A 21722-nucleotide genomic window follows, 5' to 3' on the forward strand; every position below is an offset into this window, starting at 1 on the left:
ATAAAACATGACATTCAATTCATCAAAGAACATGCCTGCATCTGTTAAAAGTAAAAAGAGCAAAACCCTAAATGGGTGCTTTCCACTGCCTGTCTAAGCGCATCATTCCAAAGCAGTACTTGAGGGAGACTACTCATCCCTTTTCCCCTCCATGCACCACAAGTCCAAAACAAAAAAGCCAGTGAGTGCCACGCCTTGCCCTCCTTCTTATCTTCCTTTACACCTCTTCAGAGAGCAGAAAATCTATCTCTGCCTTCTTCCCCTGACAATGGTTCAGTGGCCATCTCTTCCTCAGTTTCAGCAGTCCTGCCTCTATGTCTGTGCCGGGGGCCTTTTAATGTTCTATTAGATCGGCTATTGATCAGCCGGTAGCTCAGATTACTGAGACCAGCGTCGCACAGGTAGCAACCTTCTGTTCATACTGTGTAACTCTGCATCCCATTTGGGATGCTCTCTTTGTGGTTGAACAGCTCGTTTCAAGAGCAGAAGAATGAATTTACAGAATTCTCCTGAAGACCAGAACTCTGGAAAAGTTTAGCATTTTGTGTAAGGTTTACACTAATTTAATGCTTGTACTAGGTTTTTACCTTGGCTTTAAGAGCTGTTCTTGACAGATTTCTTCTAAAACTCACTATCCCTGCCAAAGAATAGCATTCCCAGAGCATGACTGAGCCACCACCATGTTACATCTGGGTAATGGTATGTTTAAGGTGATGTGCAGTGTTACTTTTCCACCACAGCGTTGCACATGCAGGCCATCTGGCCTCTTTTCTACATGTATGTTGTGCCCTTGACACAGCTTGGGGCAATTAAGATCGTCTTATGGCTCCTTTACTGTGGCAACTAGTTTACTGTTGCCACTTGTCCATAAACTACTTGGTTGAACTGGATTTTATTTCAAGGTACAAGAGAAAAAGGGATTCAAAAGAATGCTACATTTTCACTTGTAAAAATCTAAACTGTGTATGACTACCCTTTCCACTTCACTTATACTCTAGTTTGAATTGTATCGCATTTAATTTAAATAAAATCAACTGAAATGTTTTGTTCTGCTATATAAAAAAGCTCAAAGGGAGTGAATGCTTTTGCATGGCTGTATAAAAGCTTAGTGCTGCTGATTGCTGGAGCATCTATATAAGAGACGCATTATTTGAATGAATAAATCATTTTGTTAATAAAAAGAGAATAAGGCTCCTTTGAGGTTCTGAGTGATCTTGGCTAAGACGATGCGGGAGCAAATCTATAAATCTTCCAACGTTCTCAATCCAGCATCGTATAATTTTATTTAATAGCACTTTAATGTCTCTCTATTGGATCTTCTGCTCTTTTGCGTGCATTTTTAACATAGGCACACCCTCCCGCTATTAGTATTCAACTTAATGCATTCATGTAGGCAGTAATGTGATGCGCTGAAACTAAGGAGGAGAGAAAATGACAGTTACATTGTGGATGAAGGTCTGGATCAACTGAGCACGCTCCGGCTGCTGCAAAAAACACAGACGGGAGGGGGGGAGTGGAGGAGAGTTGATACAGGCTTGAGCGCATTGCTATATGAGAACAGTGAGTCACCACTCTGCCAAGCATTTATAAGCCTCTGAATGTATGCAAAACACACAAGCTCAACCGTTAACTGCATTAACAATGCATCGAGCTGAAATGTGTTTAAAGGCCTAAAAACACTTACAAAATATTTCCACAATAAGCCCACATGTTAAGATATTTGTTGGGAGAATCCAAATCCAAACACATATGTACAAAACAGCACACATATCAGCCTCTGAATCGGTATTAATATGAGCAAGAAACAATAGAATGAGGAAACTGGCAGTGATGCTTTATGCAGCCAACTGATCCCATGGGATGGTGTCTGTCAGCGCCTTACCAGGACGGTGTTATGGACTGCAACCCGTCTTTCCTCCCTTCACAAAATGTCATCAATATGCGCTGCCAGTAAAACGCCCTTGAGACAAATTTTCTATGTGATTCCCTTTTTCCTTTTGTCTGCCTTCCATTTGCTCATTGTGATCTCTGTTGACAATTTGTGAGGCTTTGCGTGAGAACGCTTTTCCGCATCGTCCACATGAATTTGGGAGTTGGGAGATGTGAGGGATTGCTGGAGTGTGTGGCTTCTCCTTGTACTGTGTCAAAGTGATCCATAAACACCAGCCCATAAAGTAAAGCTCCATGGAACAAAAACATATGAAGTGAACTGATGATGGTGCTCAGGAGTTTTGAAGTTATAGACACTACTGTGAACAACCATTCATTCTCAACATTTTTAAACCTTGGCACACTTAATCCACAAAATTAAGTATGCCAAGTGTGGCAGTTTTTTTATGGAACTAAAAAACTGCCACTTTTTGCCTTCCCCTCATGTGAAAGGGAAGGCAAATTATTGATTTGTCTTTCGAATAAAAAAATCTATGCATTCAGTCTATTCTGATCTTATGCCACAGTATGGAATTTACAGCCATAAAATATATTTTTATGCCGATGTGCAAAACATTTTATAGTGAAGAAAACTAATACTTCACACCATCTGAGCACACCATCCTCAAGGTGAAACAAGATGGTGGCAGCATTATCTGGTGGAGATGCTTTTCTTCAGTTTAAAATGTGAAGCTGGGTAATCCCTCAAGAAAGCCTGTGACAATATGCAGAAAAATTTGACACTGGAGCTGAGGTTGGTCTTTCAATAGTTCTGTAATGCTTTTCATACCAATACAGTTAAAAACAAAATGGTTTAACAGAAAGCATTTTTATGTGTTACCATGGTGATGCTTTGTCAAAACGTAAACAGATCTTCATAGATGGTCTCCATCCAATCTCATTGAGATTAAAGTGTTTGGTAAAGAAATTCAGGTTTTTTAACACACAAGTGTTTGTTCATAACACTTCTTGCAAATTCATAAAAAATGTACTTGCAAAAAGTAAAACACAGAAAAATCTACAACACACAATTCCTACATGTCCATACCTAGGTGAGCTACAAAAATTAGACCAGTTCATCCACACAAACTAAAGAGGGACAAACAAAATGACTTACAAGGAAGGTGCCATTGGTCTGAATGAGCATCAAGAACATGAGACTCAATGTTAGTGCATTCCCATAGTACCAATTAGGATCAATCAGGCCTTAGCTATTACCTTCTGGAAAATCTATAAGCCGCACAGCATAGAGGCACAATGGAACTATTAGCGGCTAACAATGGCGGTAAAAGTGAAAATATAAAAAGAAGTCCTATTTAATTATCTTTCAACAGTCTACTGCCACGTATTCTCACATTTTCCATAAACACAACCATTTCTAGACAGTTTAAAGAAACTTTTACTTGCTTTCGAGGCATTACCAGTGGAATAACAGAGTGTCCACACTAAAAGAGATTGATTACCTCTAGGTTCTGGGCTTGGACAGTCATGGACAAGTGATGGACAGCTCATTAGCCAGATGGCAGTTCTGAGGGGGGCTGGATGGCTGCCTAGGGCCGGCTCAAACCATGACCACCATGTTTTGTAGCAACAATGCCTTTCCAAAGCTGTCTGAACAGTCAAATCGGGAGGATCATTTAAAGTCGGGGAAAGTCAAAGGAACAAAAAAAGACAGAAGAAAAGCAGGATTGAGTCATATGGAGACAGTTGTGTTTTTTTCCAGTCAGACAAGTTTCTTATTCATTAGCTCAGACAATGATGCTCATTACAAAATACCAACTAATAAAAACAATTGGTTGGTATTGTTCTTTTGTGGTACAATGAGAAACACCAATCATGCACTTCCTGGCTGAAACAAAGTTTCAGTTCAAGGTCTGACATGTCCATACTGATTTTTTTCAGAGGACTTTAACATATAGAAAGATAAAATCAAACAACAGTGACAGAAGAGGAAGTGTCCTAAAACCACAATAAAATGCTGAATATAGATACATATTACAATGGAATATCTAAAGAACTGGACCGCAAATAGGACAGCACGAGAAGACACATCAGGACACCGATTACCCCCAGAGGGCTTTACATTTGTTTAGACTGAGTCATTCTACCAGAGTCACTATGACTGACAAACCAAAAGCCACAACAGACAAGACAGGGTGATGGAGAGCATACAGAGATGAAGGAATCAGATCTGGATAGGGGCCAAATCCAGCACCACCACAGCTATAGTGTGTGAGAGAAATACAAAAATACCGTATAAAAATACCATATAAAAACCTCTGTTACATTTCAGAATAACCATTCTTGGTCTTGGGCAAACTGCATTACATTTAATAAAATGTGAGCTGTATGAGTATTTTTTTCCCGGCACAAAAATCCGAAAGAAGATATGCAGGAAGCAACATGAATCATGGTTTTAACTAGGTTGACAATGAAAAGAAAAAAAAAATGAAAGCAGGGGGAAAAAATAAAGGAGGAAGCCACAACGTGGGAGTGAAGCAAGAAGAGGAACAAGCAAGCAGTATGAACAGTCTGTAGGAATAGATCTCGCTGCTCCAAATGTATGCCGATGAGTCACAGAGCAGGAGGCCTGCGATGTGATGGAGTCGGATCTGACAAAGATCTGCTCACAGCACCAAAACCAACCACTCTGTGGATTAAATCATGCCTCATCTCATTTATGTTTGAGAATGCACGCGTCAAGTGAAGTAAAAGAAGGGGGAGGAGGAGCAACATAAATGTTTTATCCTTAAGAAAATATTCATTTCTACCCCTAACAATCCCTGCTCTATCTTGCATCTTGTTTAACACTTGAGGGTTGGGGGTGGAGATGTTTTTTGTTTTTTTTTCCTTTCTAGTTCAGAGAGGTCTGTAATCAAAACTTCACTGCTTTAATCAAAGTGACAGCAAACTCTTCAAAGCAGATATGACATTAAATACTGCCAGTACCAGCTAACCCACTTTCATCTTATGTCATATACAAGCTAACCCAATACTTTGAAGTGCATCTTTAATGTGAAACTATCACTTTCAAATACAGATGGGGTCAATCCTTTTGATAATAGTAAGATTTATGCATGTTCCATATAGAGCCTTGCAAAAGTATACGTAACCCTATAGCTAACATTTGTTCAAGTCACAGCCATGAACTAATTATTTAATTATGACTTTATGTTGTTTGCCAACACTTACGAGACTGTGAAGTAGAAGATATATTGTACATTGCGTTTGTAGAGTACAAAGATATTCAGTCCCCTTTCCTCTGAAATCCTTAGATTAAGTTCTGTGTAACTATTAGTAGTACAGAACTCAATTGTTAATCTGTGTGCAACTCAATATAGACATAAAATTAGCTCTTCTGTGAAGACCTCACTTGTTTGGTATGACTGTTCACCAAGACATAGACAAGGCAAGGAGAGGCTTAATCAGAGAAGGAGTCCAGAGGTCTGTGGTAATTTTGAAGGAGCTGAAGAGATTTACAACTCAAGGCTGAAATACTGTTGGCATGACAACCATTAGTAATGCACTCTACGTTACCATGAACCAATGGTGGTCGCAGCATTATGCTTCAGGGGACACTTTTTCTTTTTCTAACATAGCCAATAAAGCTCATCAGAGTCAATTAGACGATGGTTGGGTTTATATAGATTTTATATGGTTGGTCAATCCTGGATGAAAACCTATAGGTTCCAGAAGACCTGAGACTGGTGTGGAAGTCTCAGCAAGACAACAACCATGAACATACAACAGGAGCTACAGTGAAACAGACTGAAAACTGAAAACAGATCTAATCTCTAGCCAGGCTTAATAACTGGTTCATTCATGCTTTTCCAAAATAATGTAGTTGTTCAAAGCTGGTAGAGTAATACCTCAAAAGACTTGCATATTTGCAAAAATATATCATGACTTAGTTGAAAACTAAGTAATTTCTCTTCCAGTTTACAATTTTGCACAATTGGTGTTGGTCTATCACATCAAATCACCATAAAAATACATGGAAGTTTGTAGTCATAATGTTATAAATTGTGAAAGTTAAAATTGAATAATTTTTTCTTATTCACCGCTTCATCATATAGATCAAGCAAAAATATACTGCAACATCACTAACCAATATTGTTACAGAACATTGTTTCACCTAAATCAAAAACATTTCTGATGAAAAGCTGCCCAGAAATCTCATCAATATATTACATGACAGTAGTCTGAGAAACAGCTTTACTTAAGAACAGAATAAAAGAAAAACAAAAGGAAAAGGCCAAAAGGGTTATTGGATGTTTTTTTTTTCTTCTCCTTACCAGTCTCTTTGGTAAACTTGGGTGTAGTCTCTCTCAGGTATGACTAAGTTTAGACCTTTGACTACCTGATAGGCCATGCGATTTAACTCCAATATGCAGGACATAATGAATCAAATTATGTAAGCATAACAATCAGCTTCAAAGCCATTAAAATCACATGCAACACGCTCACATTTCTCTCTAAAACCTGAAGCATTAAACATTTTATGGCCATGCAGAAATTTCTTTTCAACAACAATGACAAACACAAGCACAAAGCCTGCAGCTTAAAATGAAAGCATGAGGTTTCATAGACTCAGAGGGCAAGGAAACAAATGATGTGGTTACTTTAGGTTTCCAGTGAACCTATAGTACCCAAGCAGTCTTTTAACTGTGCAAACAGAGCAGGTGACAGATTAGCTCTTGCACATTGCTTGGGAATTGATTTAAGCCTCAGGGAACAGAGGATGATAGCAGCCAAGAACAAACTTTAAGAGAAAAACAAAATGAAATGAGAAAAAAATATATATGTGGAACAGCAATTTAGCAACAAAACAAATCATTGAGTCTTAAAATCCACGATGGAGAACGCAGTGCTAAATTTGAGCTGATTTTCATTTGTGCCATTGTTGAAGGATGAATAAGCGGTGAGCAATACAGCGATAAAGCTTGTCTTTTCAACAACAGACGGTGATCATAACGCTTCATGATACTGTCATCCATTTCTCTCACTTCTGAAAGCGTCGATGCGGGTTTAGTGTATGCGTTTATAATAAGATCCCAGAGAACTGAGAACTCAAGGATGAAATAGATGAATGCCTCGCTTCTCGAGAGCACGTTGCTTGTGTGCAGCACGACTGCTGCTCTGCATGTCACATCGGCTAAAAGGCTCAGTGAGAGGGTGTGAGGCACAAGACTCCTGATTCCATCACCAACATGGAATTTAAACAGACCCAGCTTCAATGTCTTCCTTTTCGACTTTACTCATTTTATCTCAGCAAACGTACGCTGCTCGTAAAGCAATGGAAAACCTATTGCTTGGCTTTTTTACTGCAGCATCTAGTTAAATTAACAACTGGTGCTGATTAGAGAGATTCTGGCAAATGCACTGACAAATTATATGAACTAATGGAGGGGAAAATCCCAAACTGTGGAGTAATCTAGCCCAAGACATTAGAATGTCCAGAGGTGGTTGGGGTGAGAGACAAAAATGTAGACATTTTTCACCAGAGTTTGTATTAGAAATGCAATGAAAAATCTCACATTTCAGCTCGATCGGCCATTGTGGAACTGGATGTTTTTCCTGATTAGTGAATGCAGCTTATATAAGCACTACCACGCTATGCTGACAACATGGACGCCATTACGGAATGAAGAAGACTCGCAGCTTGCTGCTTTCTGCATCAATAGGATGTCTAAACATTATGTCAGATGGATCACTGAAATTTACTAATCTATTTGAAAAGTAACCATTTTCTATTGCATGTAAATAGAAAATGTGTGTGGTTCATTCAGGCAACGAGAATGGGATTCAGTGGCTAAACACAGTGCATAAAAGCAGGTCTGTTTGGATCGTTTGAGCTTTAAACCTCTTATGACATGTTAATTTATGATGAGTTCGGAAATCTTGACAGCTGTCTGAAAATTTTGTGAATTAATGTAAGGATCCATGTTTTCCACAATGCTGGAATGACCTACCAGAACAGGAGCCCTATCCTGCCTTGCATCAAGAAACTCTTGAAAATCCAATATCAAAATACCACAAAATTAATATCCATACATTTTACAACTTTTATAGTAAATGTGTTTTAATATTTTTGCATAATCAGTTTTGCTTATGGTCTTAACTACAGCAATTACATCACAGGTTTGTGCTGTGAAAGTCTGTTTGCTACTTATTGAGCCCCCTCCATCCATCAAAAGGTCTGTTTTAAATGTCTCCCAGCCATATCTACAACATCCTGAACTGAACCCTTTTATTCCATGTTTTAAATATAAATTAAATGAGAATAACTCCCTTTGAAATTCCTTTTTCTAAGATGCCCTGTCTTAAATTTGAACCTACATACACAATCTTGATATAACTTAAAAGTTCTTTAAATACACTTTCAAGTGTAATCCTTTAAAATACAAATTTGGAGATTCTTTTGAAGGTACACATTTCAACTTAGTCATATCTCATTGTGTATTTGTGGTTTCAACAGTGCAACCTTCCGGTCAGATTCCTCCAGCCTACATTAGGTTACACCTATTTTTATTTATTTATTTTTTTTTTAATCCGTTCAGTGAAGAGGTACTGGAGAAGGCGGGTATGCTTGGGAAGAGAGAGCAAGCTCGCTCTTATGCATCTGCTCTACCTGCATTATGTCAGTGAAGATGAGGTGGGGTACAAGCAGCATCAACTCACCAGATCTGTCCATCCTGCATCACTCTGAGGCACCTGATTTATCACAACGACATAAAAATGTACAACACTCATGAGAGAAGATCAGTTCTGGTCTAATAAACAACAAATTACTACAGTAAGGCAATGACGGGGTTTGAAATCATAAAGTAAGATTTAAAAATGAAAGGGGAACAGAAAGGGTGAAGTAGTGACATCGTATTGTCGAGAGCTGCAGGGAGTGGTGCAGGCCGGGCTCAGACACAAACTGTGATAATAAGGTAATCAACTCAAACTCCCTCCTTCATTTTGCTCTGTTAAAATGAAGGAGGGACAGGGTAGAAAGAGATCTGACCCACGCCGACCAGAGGAAGAACTCCACTCTACTCGTGCGTGGGGAAGAGGAAGGGGGAACACAATGGGTTCATATTTGGTGAGGTAATGTTAGTCCGTGGCCACAATTGTTCAAACCCCAAGTTTACTTATCCAGCAAACATCACCGCCCAGCGAAACCGAAGACATTCCGCTGCACCACATTAAGACAAACTGAAGTTTTTAAGTTCTAATGCTGCAAACAAGCAACCGGTTTCCGCAGTTCAGACCCACAGCAGCTAACTTACCGGTGGCTAACAGCGGAGCTAGCTACTTGAGCAGTTCCAGTTATACAGTAATTCTGTTCAGCTGTGGCTGTGCTTCATGCGGGACACCACGGCTCTACGCGTGTCGGTGCCAAATAAAATACATCTCCCTTCTGTTTCAGTGGCAAACGTTACAGTTTCCATGTGTTTTATTTTTATTTTGTTACCTTGCGTCTCCTGGTCTCAGCAGTGCCACTCCAAACAAAGCATTGGTATATGACTCGGAGGTTTTGTTTCCAATTGTCCACCTTATAACCGTTCACATGGGAGCACCCGGCCGGACTCATGACAGACAAAACATTCAGGATGGAGTTTGAGGTGACAATAAGGAGTCTCCTGGGTTATTCACTCAGCTAGGCTACCTAGCACTACTGTCTGTGTCCAGAAACGGTTTCCGTTTGGAAACGGGACAATCGGTGTAGTATCCAAAATGCTCCTCAGGCATCTGATAAACTCAGTCGTTATCAGCTAACTCTGAATCAGTTCATGTAGCCATCTAGCAGAATCCTGAGTCCTCTGAGACTCCTATTCTCCTCTCTCTTTTGACAGTTGTCTTTTCCTTTAACGTTAGCTCCACTTCCACTCTCACGATTAGTTAGCCTGCTAACTCTCAACTATAGCTTCACAATGCCCGCCCATGTGGATCATGATTTGTCAACACAAAGATGTGACGTAGCTACGTTCAACTTTGTTGCACGCTTGGTGCGCTGGGTTTTTCGCCCGGCGTGTTCCGTCTTTCGGAGTTTGGAATTTGATCAATGACGTTTTCATTTGCGGGAAATGACACACCTCCCATTCAGGATAACCGGGAGTATATGGACAATCAGGAATTTGTAACAGTGTTATTCTTGAATGGTGTAAAGTGCTTCCATGAGTACAAGAGTTTGCCCCGTTTAATTTAAGAGTCGCATCGCAGCCCAATCATCAATAAGGAAAGGTCGCGTGGTTCTATCAGATTGACAGGTTTCTTAGTTGTTGTTGCAATTTTGTTTCCTAACCCAATTATTTTACATATTCCTCTAGGTGTCTCATCCAGATGTTAAAAATAATTGAAAAGTAAATATATTTATAGTTTGCTGATCAGAATACCCTTGAAAGTGCGAAGATTATTTTAAAGTCTTGACATTTAACTTGAAAATAGTTTATTTATTCATTAATTTGTCCAAATCAAGCTTTTCTTTCTTATAATGTTGTTGGCCATTTCCTTTATTTTGTACACTTACTTTGACTGAGTCAATCAATTCTTATTTTTTTCTTTCTGTCCCCTGATTTACTTTTTTATTTAAATAGTTGCTTGTTTGTTTGTTTGTTCTTTATATATAACTTGTACTGTTATGCTATGAGATAGAGTAGTGGTAGTAATTTTAAACTATTTTCTAATAACCCCATTCTGTGAAACATGCTATTTAGTTATTTATTTATTTATTTATTTAAATTGACTTAATAGGTTTTTATTGATTTACAAATGTTTTGTAACTGCTCCAACAAACAAATGGCTCATTACCAGGACCCTGGCAAACTTGATGACATACTGAAGAAATAATTCAATCATTTTATTTGGTTGTATTGGAGCAGGAGAGCATTGATTCCCTGCTGGACTTTAATTTTTGAGAGACTTTTGGTATCTTTTAGCCCAAACAATTAAGTTCACATAAACAAGGAGCACAAACAATACTATTAGAAGTAAATAAACTAACATTTGATGTGTTCACTAGCAGTAAAGTTTATTTTTTTTCTTTTTAAAGGGATGTCATTTTCTAGTGCAGAGTTTCATACCAAATATATACATAGATTCTTGCTGTAGCACTTAGACTTTCAGAGAACCAAATGTGGAGATGCAGGATTCAGTTTCTATGCTCCACTTATCTGGAATACAATTCCAAAAATCTGCAGAACAGCTAAAACAATGAGTTCCTTTAAATTTAGGCTAAGTAACACCTGCTTAGAATTGCCTTTGATTCATAATAACTGGAATATATATATAAATAAAAATCAATATTTTTAATATTTGCTTGATGATTTTGATTACTGCATTTGACAAAAATTTAATATTTACTGCTGCTTCATAATTAGTTACTGTATTGTGTTTTTATGGTGTAAGGCACATTGACCTGTTTTGTTGAAGAAATAAACCTGACTTGAATTAACTTAACTTTAATTCAGTCCAAGGTTTATTTCTCAGATCTAACCTCGCATAATTATGCTCACCATTTAAAAACGGCCTGTTTCATTACACAAATCCTGTTTAATGAGTTTCACTAACCAATTCTTTCTGCCGAAAAATCAGAGGCACAGATTCAATGAAAACCTGAAGAGAATCCTCATATCCACTTGGGGGACGATATTTGGATTCACTAGTTAAAGCCTACCACCTAGTGGAGGTTAGTAAGGTCGCCTTAACGAGGCATAAACGAGAAAATTTAGTCACTATTGTCTCAGTTTGAAATGTCAAGTAAATCTTAAATAGCAGCACTCTCTACTTTCAGGAACAACTTGCATAAAACGAGCGCTTTAACTTTAAGATTAAAGTCTATTGTGGTAAAGATATCACTAACAACTGAGTAGCATGTTAATATTCAGGTGATTAAATGTAAATCCTAAATTTACAGTACAATAAAAGACCTTTAGCTACAAGAAAGATACTCAGAATAGAATACTGTTTGGAAGTCAGTTTTAATTTATGACTGTCTCCTGGGAAATGTCAGATGGTTGGTAGATAAAGTAAACTGGGAATATTGAAGTTATTGGCCTTTATTTAATTCACAAAATATATTTACTGCCATATCTGTATTATACGTCAAAGAGGGTAGACTCTGGGATAAGAAACAAAAAATAAACAAATGAAAACATAATAGAAAAAAAAGAAAGAAAGAATTGCGATGCATTTTGTCGTGTTGTTCCCAGGTTTTTGCACTTGGGGGCAGTGTGGATCTAGTTTAAATTTTGGACTCTCGTGAAAAAGAGCATCCTTTAGTTTTTAAATAATGTGTCAATTTTATTTTACCGATAGGTCTTTGTAGTTAATAAGTTGCTGTCAGTCTGCAACAAGAAACTGAAATAGCCTACTACTTTGAGTTTGTCTGGACACATAGATTTTTCATGCGTTCTTTCAATCAATGGACACTCACGCCCACATTTACTGGCTACTCATTGTCCGTAATACAAATCAGCATCAAACATGTTATTTGGCAACCTTTACGTCCTTTAAATATAACCTGAATAAATAAGTTTTAATCAATCTCCACATCTTTCCTCAATGACATTTACTGTTTAGATTGAAGCTGACATTTTTAGTTCATGTTTTTGAGCAAAACTTTCCTAACCGCACCCAATAAAGTTTCGCTCCGGGAAACATGTTGGACGATCTTCACTGTGTGTGCCTGTGTGTGTGTGTGTGTGTGTGGGGGGCGGGGGGGGGGGGGGGGGGGGGGGGGGGGGGGCGAGGGCGTGCGTGCGTGGGTGGGTGTGTGTGTGTGTATTTTTTATTTTTTTTACCATGTAAGAAGAAACCAAAGCTGGAGTTTGGGGTTAGACTGCGAACGTGGAATGAATAAAAAAACCTGATGAATCTTCTATGTAATGTTTTTCATTGTGATTTTCCAGGAAAGAGAACAGATTAAACCCTCTTGTCAATATATTTTGTTTGTCAAAGCCTTGAAGGAACAAAACAGCCCATCTGCTATTTAGAATCAGAATCGGTGAAATATAAGAGACAAAGTATCAGAATCATAGTGTAAAGTGCATTCATACAAGCTATAACTTTTCACATATTGTGAAGTTACAATCACAAACTTCAATATCCATTTATTGATCCATCCATTATCTATATCATGCAAATCACTTTGAACTACCTTGTTGCTGAACACAATAAAACTGTGCAACACAATAAAATCCTCACAGGATTGCAGTCATCAGGCAAGAGGTAGAGTACAATCTGGACAGTTCACCATTTCATCACAAGCCAACACAGGACATGCAGGACAAGCAACCATGCACACACACATGACATTTTATGTATAGACTAACACAAAGTGGTGCATATTTTTGATTTGGAAAGACAAAGATGGTTGTCTGTTTTGCATTGCTTCTAGCTACTAACTACAGAAGAGTCTATAGTTGCCTAAGTGAATGTAATAACTTATGTTGTAGGCTTTGTAAGAGTGATACATATACTGTATATATACAATAGATCACAAAGGAAACTTCTTTTCAGATCACATAACTGGATTGCAAAAAGCTACTCCAGAAAGATTTTGAAATTATTTCTTCACATTGTGCCTTTACAGACCGAAGCAATCACAAACAATGAATGGATGAACAAGAGAAAAAGTTGAACCATGAATCAGTGGAGAACTTTGTTAAATAATCAAGCCTAAGTTTGAAATCTGTTGTAATAAGGTTCAATTATTTTTAGTGGCACTGAACAGGAAACTTGACCATCTTAATCTATAAATACTGGATATTCACTCAAAGTAAAATTAAGTTCATATTTGCAATCAAGTGTTTACAAAGGGCTTGATTGTGTCTAATTTGTCACATAGGATGCATTTAATTGAAATAGTCCCGAAAACAAAATTTAAACACTGATTTTAATAGCGTATAACAACAGTGATTGGCCACATCTTTCACATAGAAAAGCGTGCTAAGATTAGCCAGCATATTGTCAGACAGGACATCTGCATATTGCTGGCTGTCAGCCAGAGATGCTGGGATATGACCCATCTGTTGGAAACTGTCAGCTGCTCTTTTACGTCATTACAAGGTGTGGGCAGGGCAAGCCCAGTCACTTGGGGAGTGCTATGGATGGGTTCAAACGGAAGTCTCCCAATGTCACCCAGGCCAAAAAGTTATCCAAAACTCCCCTGATAGTCATAAGGCCTCTGAACTGCATGTGAGACAAGATGTTTAACTTTTTCTCAAACATGGGAAATTCTGCAGGGGCCAAAACATGAACCACAAATAACCATAAAAAGTATATTTTTTAAAAAGGGATTTCAAATATACATTACCGTACTGTAATACTCACCATAACTATGTCATAAATCATGCCAATATGCATTCATTCAATATGCATTCATTCAAGTGAACTTCTGTCCCTTTTTAAAAATATTTCAATCAATCAAATTTTATTTGTATAGCAGATTTCAGCAGCAAGGCATTTCAAAGTGCTTTACATCATATCAAACACAGAAACACAATGCAACATAGAATCAACAATCAAAATACGACATTAAGTCAGGTTCTATCAATAAATTTGTAATTGATTACGTTTCAAATACAATCCTAAACAGGTGGGTTTTTAGTCGAGTTTTCATCCATAAAAGGTTTACCTGTTACACTCCTACTTACGTTGTTATATGGAACAAAATACCTATTGCTATTTTCATTCCCACTCACGCTCACAATCACACAGTTTTCAGACAGCATTTTAATGGGCTTCTGGCACAAGGCTCCGTACACCTCTTTCACGGAATTTCGAGCTGGGACTCCGCCGTCCCTATTTCAATATATGTCTCAAATTTTACAGAATAACCAACAAAACGTAGTGTGTGATTGAAAAGAATATAAAGTTTTGACGAGGAAAAAACTGAAAAGTGTGGAGGGTATATTTATTCAGCTCCTTCTAATCAAATACTTATAAAAACAAAACCTGACCCACTAAAATTTCAACGGAAAAAAATTTCCTCCTCCACATATTGTTTCTTGAGATGAGCCAAGTTTGGTGGAAGTAAAAAAGAGACCTGGAGGGAGTGCATGGATATGAACAGAATGTGTTGATTGATGATAAATAAATAAAAAAATATCTTCCTAATGCCATTAGAGACCTCCTGTGTGCCTATTTTAGGATTTAATCAGAGCTCAGAGCTTATAGTCCTTACAGAATCACTGCTTCCCGAAATAGTCTGCTTCAGCTGCACCTTGTGGTATTGAATGTTATATTGAAAACATCATAGTAAACAGGAAGCATACCTTTTTTTTAATTTTGAGATCAGAGATGATTAGAATAAATACAAAATGATGATTCAAAACAGATGAGAAACCAAGTAAAAACAACTTAAGTATGACCTAAATACATCACGTCAATTGACTGTAGAATAGGCATATTTTACAACATAGTGCCACCTGATAGACTAGATTTGCCCTTACATAGACTTACATAGACTCCCTTGTTGGACTTTATATGTGTATCATGTGTCAAGCATGTGAACATAGTGCAGTGGCTTTAGGTCAATGTTCTTAAAGTTGCCAGGGAGCAAAATATAGGGCTGTGAAGTTCCCCTTCTCCTTCAAAGTGCAATGGTAGACAGTTGTTGGCCTATTTACTTGAGGTTATGTATGGGCATAACTTGTGGAAAAATCCAAATTGCAGTTTAGAATTAATCATAGCTTTATTTTCTTTTTAAGTCTGTCAAATGCCTTATTTGACAAACTAACTAGAGTATTTATTATCATTTTTTGATTATACTACCACTTCTATCTGATGTTCTGTTTTCATTTAGCTATGTTTGATATTTTAAAGTTTGTATGTTTCCACAGAGAAGATATTTTTGCCTATACTAAACTTTTTGTAAAGTTGTAAATTTCTTAGCACAAAACATTACATTTGAGACTTTTTTGCAAACAACTGGGGGAAAAAAACAAACTTTTTATGTCACTTCTAAGAAAAATGTGTGGAACACACAAAAAGTGAGAACCCTATGGCTTAGATGTAATTTGCCTTCCCCCCATGATCATTAAGAATAAAATCAGAACAAAGGACACCATTCTACTTAAGTATGTTTAAGAAATCATTTACAGACACACATTTTTTATGGTCTAATAGTTTTGGTGTGTAAAGCTATTATATCTAAGACGACTGGTGCTCCACACTTTATTATTAAGCATGCATTCAGGACAAGTGAAAGCATCACAGTCATAAATTGAGCAATTTAAATCTGACTTACAATCTACTTTGTGATATTTTAAATGATGTAATTAAATTAGTATCGCTAGAAATATACTAATATATACATTGATGGTGAATTAATTTGTGTTGTATTATTTTCTGGGTTAGATTATTGGTGAACTGTAAGTAGTTGTTTCATCTAGTGATGGGTCGTTCATGACCGAGCCAACGCATACGGCTGGCTGGCTGCCCGTTTTTTCCACCTAATGCTGTATGATGTTCTTATGCATTTTAGGGTACTATTAACCACATTGCTTGATATTGGTTTAAGGCTCTCATTAATAATATTAATAGTCCGTCAGGTACAGTGATATAACGAGATCAGACAATGAGCTTAAAAAATGGTTGGAGTTTGTGTGGAACGAAAACAGTTACAGTTGGCGGGTTGGTGAAATCAAATGTGACAGTTTGCATATACACTCATTTAATATGAAAATATTGTGTCGAAAATTATGTTATCAAAATATACATTTTTTAAAGCATACTCAAAAAAACAATAAAGGAAAATCCGTTTGGGAACCGCAAGAATCATCTCGTTTGTGAACTGAGCCAAATGACTTGGATCCTAGAAAAGAGCCTGATTCCCCATCTCTGACGTCAGCAGACCGTAATGTGACGAGAAAAAGCTGCGCAACGAGCGATGGCGGTGTCTCAACCGAGGGTGGAGAAAGACAGCGAGGATTGCTCTCTTTTGCCTTTAGTTCACGATGTTATCAAATGGTAAGAGCAAGGTTACATTGAGAATGTGCTTCCTATGTGTGTAAACATTTGTACACCTTCATTCTTCACTCCGTCTGAAAGAAATGGTTTCGTGGCGTTGCAGAGCATACTGATGACCTGTTAGCTAAAGCTAACATGGCTACCTCTCAGCTGGAAATGTAACGTAGCAAGTCTCATTGAGCCGCAGATTCGATTTTGGACCTGTGTAAGGCAATAAAGCTCGTTTAGATTTGCATATGTCTGGCTAATTTTGGAACACTTGTTTATTTGTCATCATCGCATATACAAACAAAGTGACTGTAGGAAGCGCGACTTGTAAGGTGCAATATTGATATTAGTACTGCGCTGGAAAACAAACTTGTGGAATGCTGCGGAGATATTAAGATTTACGATGTACAATCAAATGCTTAACTGTGTTAATGGTTTGTTGCTTTGTATCTACTGCAAACACATCTGATGAATCATCTCAACAAGCAAAAAAAATTTATTATTTGTCACTACAGCTGCTCTTTTGGCTCGTAAGCACATCTGTTCCACAGCAATTCAGTTTTCTGTCAACTTTGTCAGAAGATTTTAAAGACTCAAAAATACCCGGTACGTGATGTATTAAATAGCAAACATCACGTAACATATTACTGCTATTTAGAACACGATCCATTTAACAACCTGTTTACTGCCATCAAAATAAGTTTGATGATATATTCAGTTTCTTATTTAAAAATCACAGTGTCACTAATGGTTCCAGGATTATTCTAAATGATGAATTTACAAAACATGTGGGTGAAACTGGCAAGACTGTAATTTTATTCAGATCAATATTCGATGCCCAAAGACTTGTTCCACTGGTTGACCAATCAGATGTCTTTTTCCATCAAGCTTATAAAATGAATTTAAACGGTCAATAAATGTCACTTTGACACATTTATATATTGATTAAACAATTACCGTAGCTTTTAATTTCACTTGTATTTGTTGGAGTGTAATTTTGTTTGCCCATAAATAAATTTTTTGTTTTGCCAGCAGTTAAAAAATAAGAAAAAATACAACTTCCTTCGTTGTTTTAAAGATTTAGACAACCCTCTTATTTTGTGGTAATGCATTTGATGTTGTTTTAAGTGTTTCAGGAATTTAACAAGTCTTAGGCATCCATGCCATTTCAACATCATTTTCATTTGTAAGCCCAATGTAGTCTGGGTTTTAACCGGACTACATTGGACAGATGTTTAGATGTTACTCTTATAGGAAGCTCTCAGGTTAAAAATGCAACAGATTGACATTTAGGTTTTGTTTTATTTTACTTTTGTCTTTGTCTTTTCAAGCATGGACAAGGATAAGGATGGCCAGGATGTTCATCAAGAGCTGATGAAGCTGAAAACAAAGATTCAGAAAGCTAGGGAGCAAATCTCCAACATGCCCGGGATAGACAGCAGTCCACAGGAGCAGCAGCAGCAGCTGGCCACTCTGAGAGAGCAGGTGCGCACCAAGAACCAACTGCTTCAGAAATACAAAAGCCTATGCATGTTCGATGTCCCCAAAGCATCATAACACTAGTTAGGTTGGACTGGACTTCACAAACTGGAGGGAAAAGTAAATTGAAACTCATGCTGGTCAAGGACATGGCATACACGGGATTTTTTTTCCTACAATGCACGACAATTTTGAGGATCATTAGTTATTTTATTATTTTTGGATGTGTTTGATTCTGTAGATTTTGTTTGGATTTTCCAATCTTGTTTTTTTTTTTGTATTAAAACAATTTTGAAAACCTTATCTAGACGTTGTTATTAACATAATCTACTACCACTTATGAGTTGCTGTGTTTATTGTAAACAAATCCACTGTTGGCACAAAATTAAAGTGCCTAGATGTTAAGGAAGGCAGTGAACTTGTTTATAAAGAAATGTAAATTCTGTCTTTAACATATTGTAATCTTAATACTGAAGATTTCTTTTTATTAAAAAAAAATGGAAAGAACGGGATGAAATAGTACATAATATAGTGCGTTATGCATGAAATTAATCACAAGAGAAACAAGAGGCTAAAAAAGTATCAAGTGTTTTATTTTCTCTTTGTCCAAAAAAATGTTGACAAGGACATGATAAATACATATGAATTTATTTTTGTTCGTTCTGCAAAACATTCAAAGTGCCATTCTACGTGAGAACGATAGCAAAATGTAAACATTTCTTCCCTTCAATGCTGCTCTTGGAGAGACAACGCAGTCACATTTACAGCATTTCCAGAGCATTTACTGCACCGCGTCTCGACCTCTATTTGGTCAAGCAGTCTACAGTTTTTTTTGTTTTTTTTTTTCTATTTGGTCTCGTGTTTTTTGCAGCCCGGATGATTTTTATTTATTTATTTGGCTGCAAGAGTTTTGAGCAGTCTATTTGGTAAAGACGTCAGCAAATAACGCAGCCTTTCTCTTTGGCCTGACTGCCACCTATTGTTTTCTCTTTGATGTACATTAAGTCACTGTGCACACTTGGTCTGCGCGCAAACGGTGCCACTATCCCGTATGCGTTCCCATCCTTGCACTTCTTATTCCTGAATGACTTTCTGTGCAAAACGTCGCAGTACTGCAAGGAAACCTTGCAGTGTCGGTCAGGGCTCATCTCGTTGGGCAACTTGGCCATGGTAAAGAGCGTCTGAAACATCTGGTCGACGTTGGTGTTCTTTTTTGCAGAGATCTCAAAGTACGCACAGTGCTCGTCCCCCCCTACCAGCTTCTCGATTTCTTCGTCCTGCACTTCTCTGTAAAAGTCCCGGTCGCACTTGTTGCCGCAGATAACGAGCGGGACGTCCACTTTTTCCTTAGTTTTGTTGCGGAGGCAGGACTTGGTTTCGTGTATTTGGCGCTTCAGACGCTGCACCTCTTGGAACGAGTCTCTGTTGTCCAGACTGAACACCAGGATAAAAACATCACCTGTAAAAACAAACACAAAGGAACATGTTTTAATATCAAGAAGAGTTCACAAAGTCAGATCTAAACCACCGAACAGAGTAATTTGGATTTTTGATTTAACTCTAAACTCACCAGTGAGAATCGAAAGTCTCCTCATTGCAGGGAACGGGTGGTTTCCAGATGTATCCAGGATGTCCAGCTGGTAAACGTCCCCTCTGATGCTGTAGAACTTTCTATGAAAGTCTTCAATAGTCGGTGTGTACTGGTCATCAAACCTCTCGTTGAGAAACCTGGAGATAATGGCCGTCTTCCCAACTTTAGTGGAGCCAAGAATCACCATCCTGTGGCAATTCTTGGCAGGAATGTCGAAGTCATTCTCGGATGAAGACATTTTCTTAATCATAGCTGCAGCAAGTTGCACCCCGTCTTCAGCGGTGCCTTGTCAGTGTGGGGATAGTTTTAAATCCAAGCAGTGATGGGGAAGGTCTGAATGCGCTCTGTCTGAAGCTGAGACGGACTGCTGGCTGAGAATTTATTGGAGAAGATCGCCGCGCCTCCATTGCGTCATGCGTCACCCTAGCACCGTAGGAGCAAGAGCGGAGAGCGGCAATCAACTTTAGTGATTTAGTGTTTAGTAAGGCTGCGGTTCTGCGTCAGTTCTGTCCATATCAAAAGAGAAACTGATCAGATACAAACTTATGTTCTCATACACATGTCACCGAGTTCGAAAATCATCGAAAATTTGGTTTATTTCAGCATTTGTTAAAAATGTTTAATTTGAATGGATTGGGTTGGGTTGGATTGACTGTACTGACTGCATTTCTGTGTATAAATTGAATGTTGCCTTGAGACGACATTTTCTGTGAATTGTAAACTTTATTAAAAATGTATGTATTTATAATAATGAAGAATCTTTAACTCACATCCTGAATCACATGTTTTAAGCACTTGTTTCTGTCGGATTTGATATTTGTGGCATAAAGCTATTACACGAAGATTCAGTGTTCTAGAAAATTGGAATACTAGACAAACTGAATAATTAAAAAAGATAAATGTTGAGGCTTAAACAATCACAGAGAAAACTGCAGATGTACAGTTGTCCAGAAAGTAGTCACTAAAACCCTGCCCTAGTAATATAAGAAAAGTATTGTTTCTAATAAAGAGTCTAGCTGTTAAGAGAAAGTGGTATTCAGATATAATGAAAAGTTGAGTGGAAGAAAAAACTGTGGTGACCAAACCTTGACAAACAGCATGGATAAAGGTAGACCTGAGAGGATTATGCAGCAAATCCCATTGAGCAGTTATAGTGGAAACTTTAAGATCAATTAAAGACAGGAATATATAATTAATTATCTCTATTCATCTGAATAATAGTGTGAAATATTTTCCATCCATCCATCCATCCATTTTCTGTTCACCCTTGTCCCTAATGGGGTCGGGAGGGTTGCTGGTGCCTACCTCCAGCTACGTTCCAGGCGGGAGGCGGGGTACACCCTGGACAGGTCGCCAGTCTGTCGCAGGGCAGTGAAATATTTTTTAAATGTTTTTTTATGCTGAGAAAAAAAGTTTTTCTTGTGAATGTATCTAAATATGTGCCCTTTATCTCCATGTAAAATCAAAACAATAAAGAACAAATGTGATTAAATACATGAAGTAAGTCAGTACAGATTCTGATGGCGTCCCCCTTTGATGGGCCACCATGCATGAGCAAAAACAAAAACACATATTACCCTTTTGAGGAAAAACTGGTGCAGCATGCAAACCACATATGTTTAAGCATTTCTTTTAGGAGCCATAAAACTAGCCCAGTTATTCATCACATCCCAGTAGTTGGCTCTTTCATCACTGTTACTGTTTTACAAAATGTCAGAATGCAAACACAGTGGCAGCAAACGTCATAGTGGCTCGAAGGGCAGAAAAAAAATCT

General features: G+C 37.8%; 3 protein-coding genes across 4 annotated transcripts in view; 1 reads left to right on the forward strand and 2 right to left on the reverse strand.

Annotated features, from left to right (window-relative positions):
• Positions 1–9852, reverse strand: part of LOC114160021 (ubiquitin carboxyl-terminal hydrolase 22) — a 29106-nt gene extending 19254 nt beyond the window's left edge. Inside the window, exons 1-2 of one of the 2 annotated variants that reach the window (XM_028042361.1) lie at positions 9392–9852; positions 8611–8643 (exon numbers count right to left, since the gene is read on the reverse strand). In XM_028042361.1, the coding sequence (XP_027898162.1) occupies positions 8611–8643; positions 9392–9511 (153 nt within the window). In that variant the 5' untranslated portion in view covers positions 9512–9852. The remainder of the gene's footprint in view (positions 1–8610; positions 8644–9391) is intronic. The other variant, XM_028042362.1, reaches the window with a different exon arrangement.
• Positions 9853–16754: 6902 nt separating this feature from the next.
• Positions 16755–18762, forward strand: med9 (mediator complex subunit 9). Its single transcript, XM_028043210.1, has 2 exons — positions 16755–16890; positions 18210–18762. The coding sequence occupies exons 1-2, from the start codon at positions 16811–16813 to the stop codon at positions 18433–18435; spliced, it is 306 nt and encodes a 101-aa protein (XP_027899011.1). The 5' UTR covers positions 16755–16810; the 3' UTR covers positions 18436–18762.
• A 167-nt stretch (positions 18763–18929) lies between these two features.
• On the reverse strand, positions 18930–21174 carry LOC114160556 (dexamethasone-induced Ras-related protein 1-like). The gene is made up of 2 exons (XM_028043209.1): positions 19928–21174; positions 18930–19816 (listed from the first exon to the last, which is right to left on the reverse strand). Exons 1-2 carry the CDS (start codon positions 20196–20198, stop codon positions 19293–19295), a joined length of 795 nt encoding a protein of 264 aa, XP_027899010.1. The 5' UTR covers positions 20199–21174; the 3' UTR covers positions 18930–19292.
• Between the last annotated feature and the right edge of the window lie 548 nt (positions 21175–21722).

The sequence above is a fragment of the Xiphophorus couchianus genome, chromosome 16 (assembly GCF_001444195.1).
Source record: "Xiphophorus couchianus chromosome 16, X_couchianus-1.0, whole genome shotgun sequence".
Taxonomy (NCBI): Eukaryota; Metazoa; Chordata; class Actinopteri; order Cyprinodontiformes; family Poeciliidae; genus Xiphophorus; species Xiphophorus couchianus.

Excerpts from the sequence above, each read along its gene's own strand:
- med9 (XM_028043210.1), top strand. The coding sequence starts at position 16,811 with ATGGCGGTGTCTCAACCGAGGGTGGAGAAAGACAGCGAGGATTGCTCT. Across the intron at positions 16,891-18,209 it reads GTTCACGATGTTATCAAATG|CATGGACAAGGATAAGGATG; the intron begins GTAAGAGCAAGG and ends TGTCTTTTCAAG.
- LOC114160556 (XM_028043209.1), bottom strand. The coding sequence starts at position 20,198 with ATGATTAAGAAAATGTCTTCATCCGAGAATGACTTCGACATTCCTGCC. Across the intron at positions 19,817-19,927 it reads GAGACTTTCGATTCTCACTG|GTGATGTTTTTATCCTGGTG; the intron begins GTGAGTTTAGAG and ends TTGTTTTTACAG.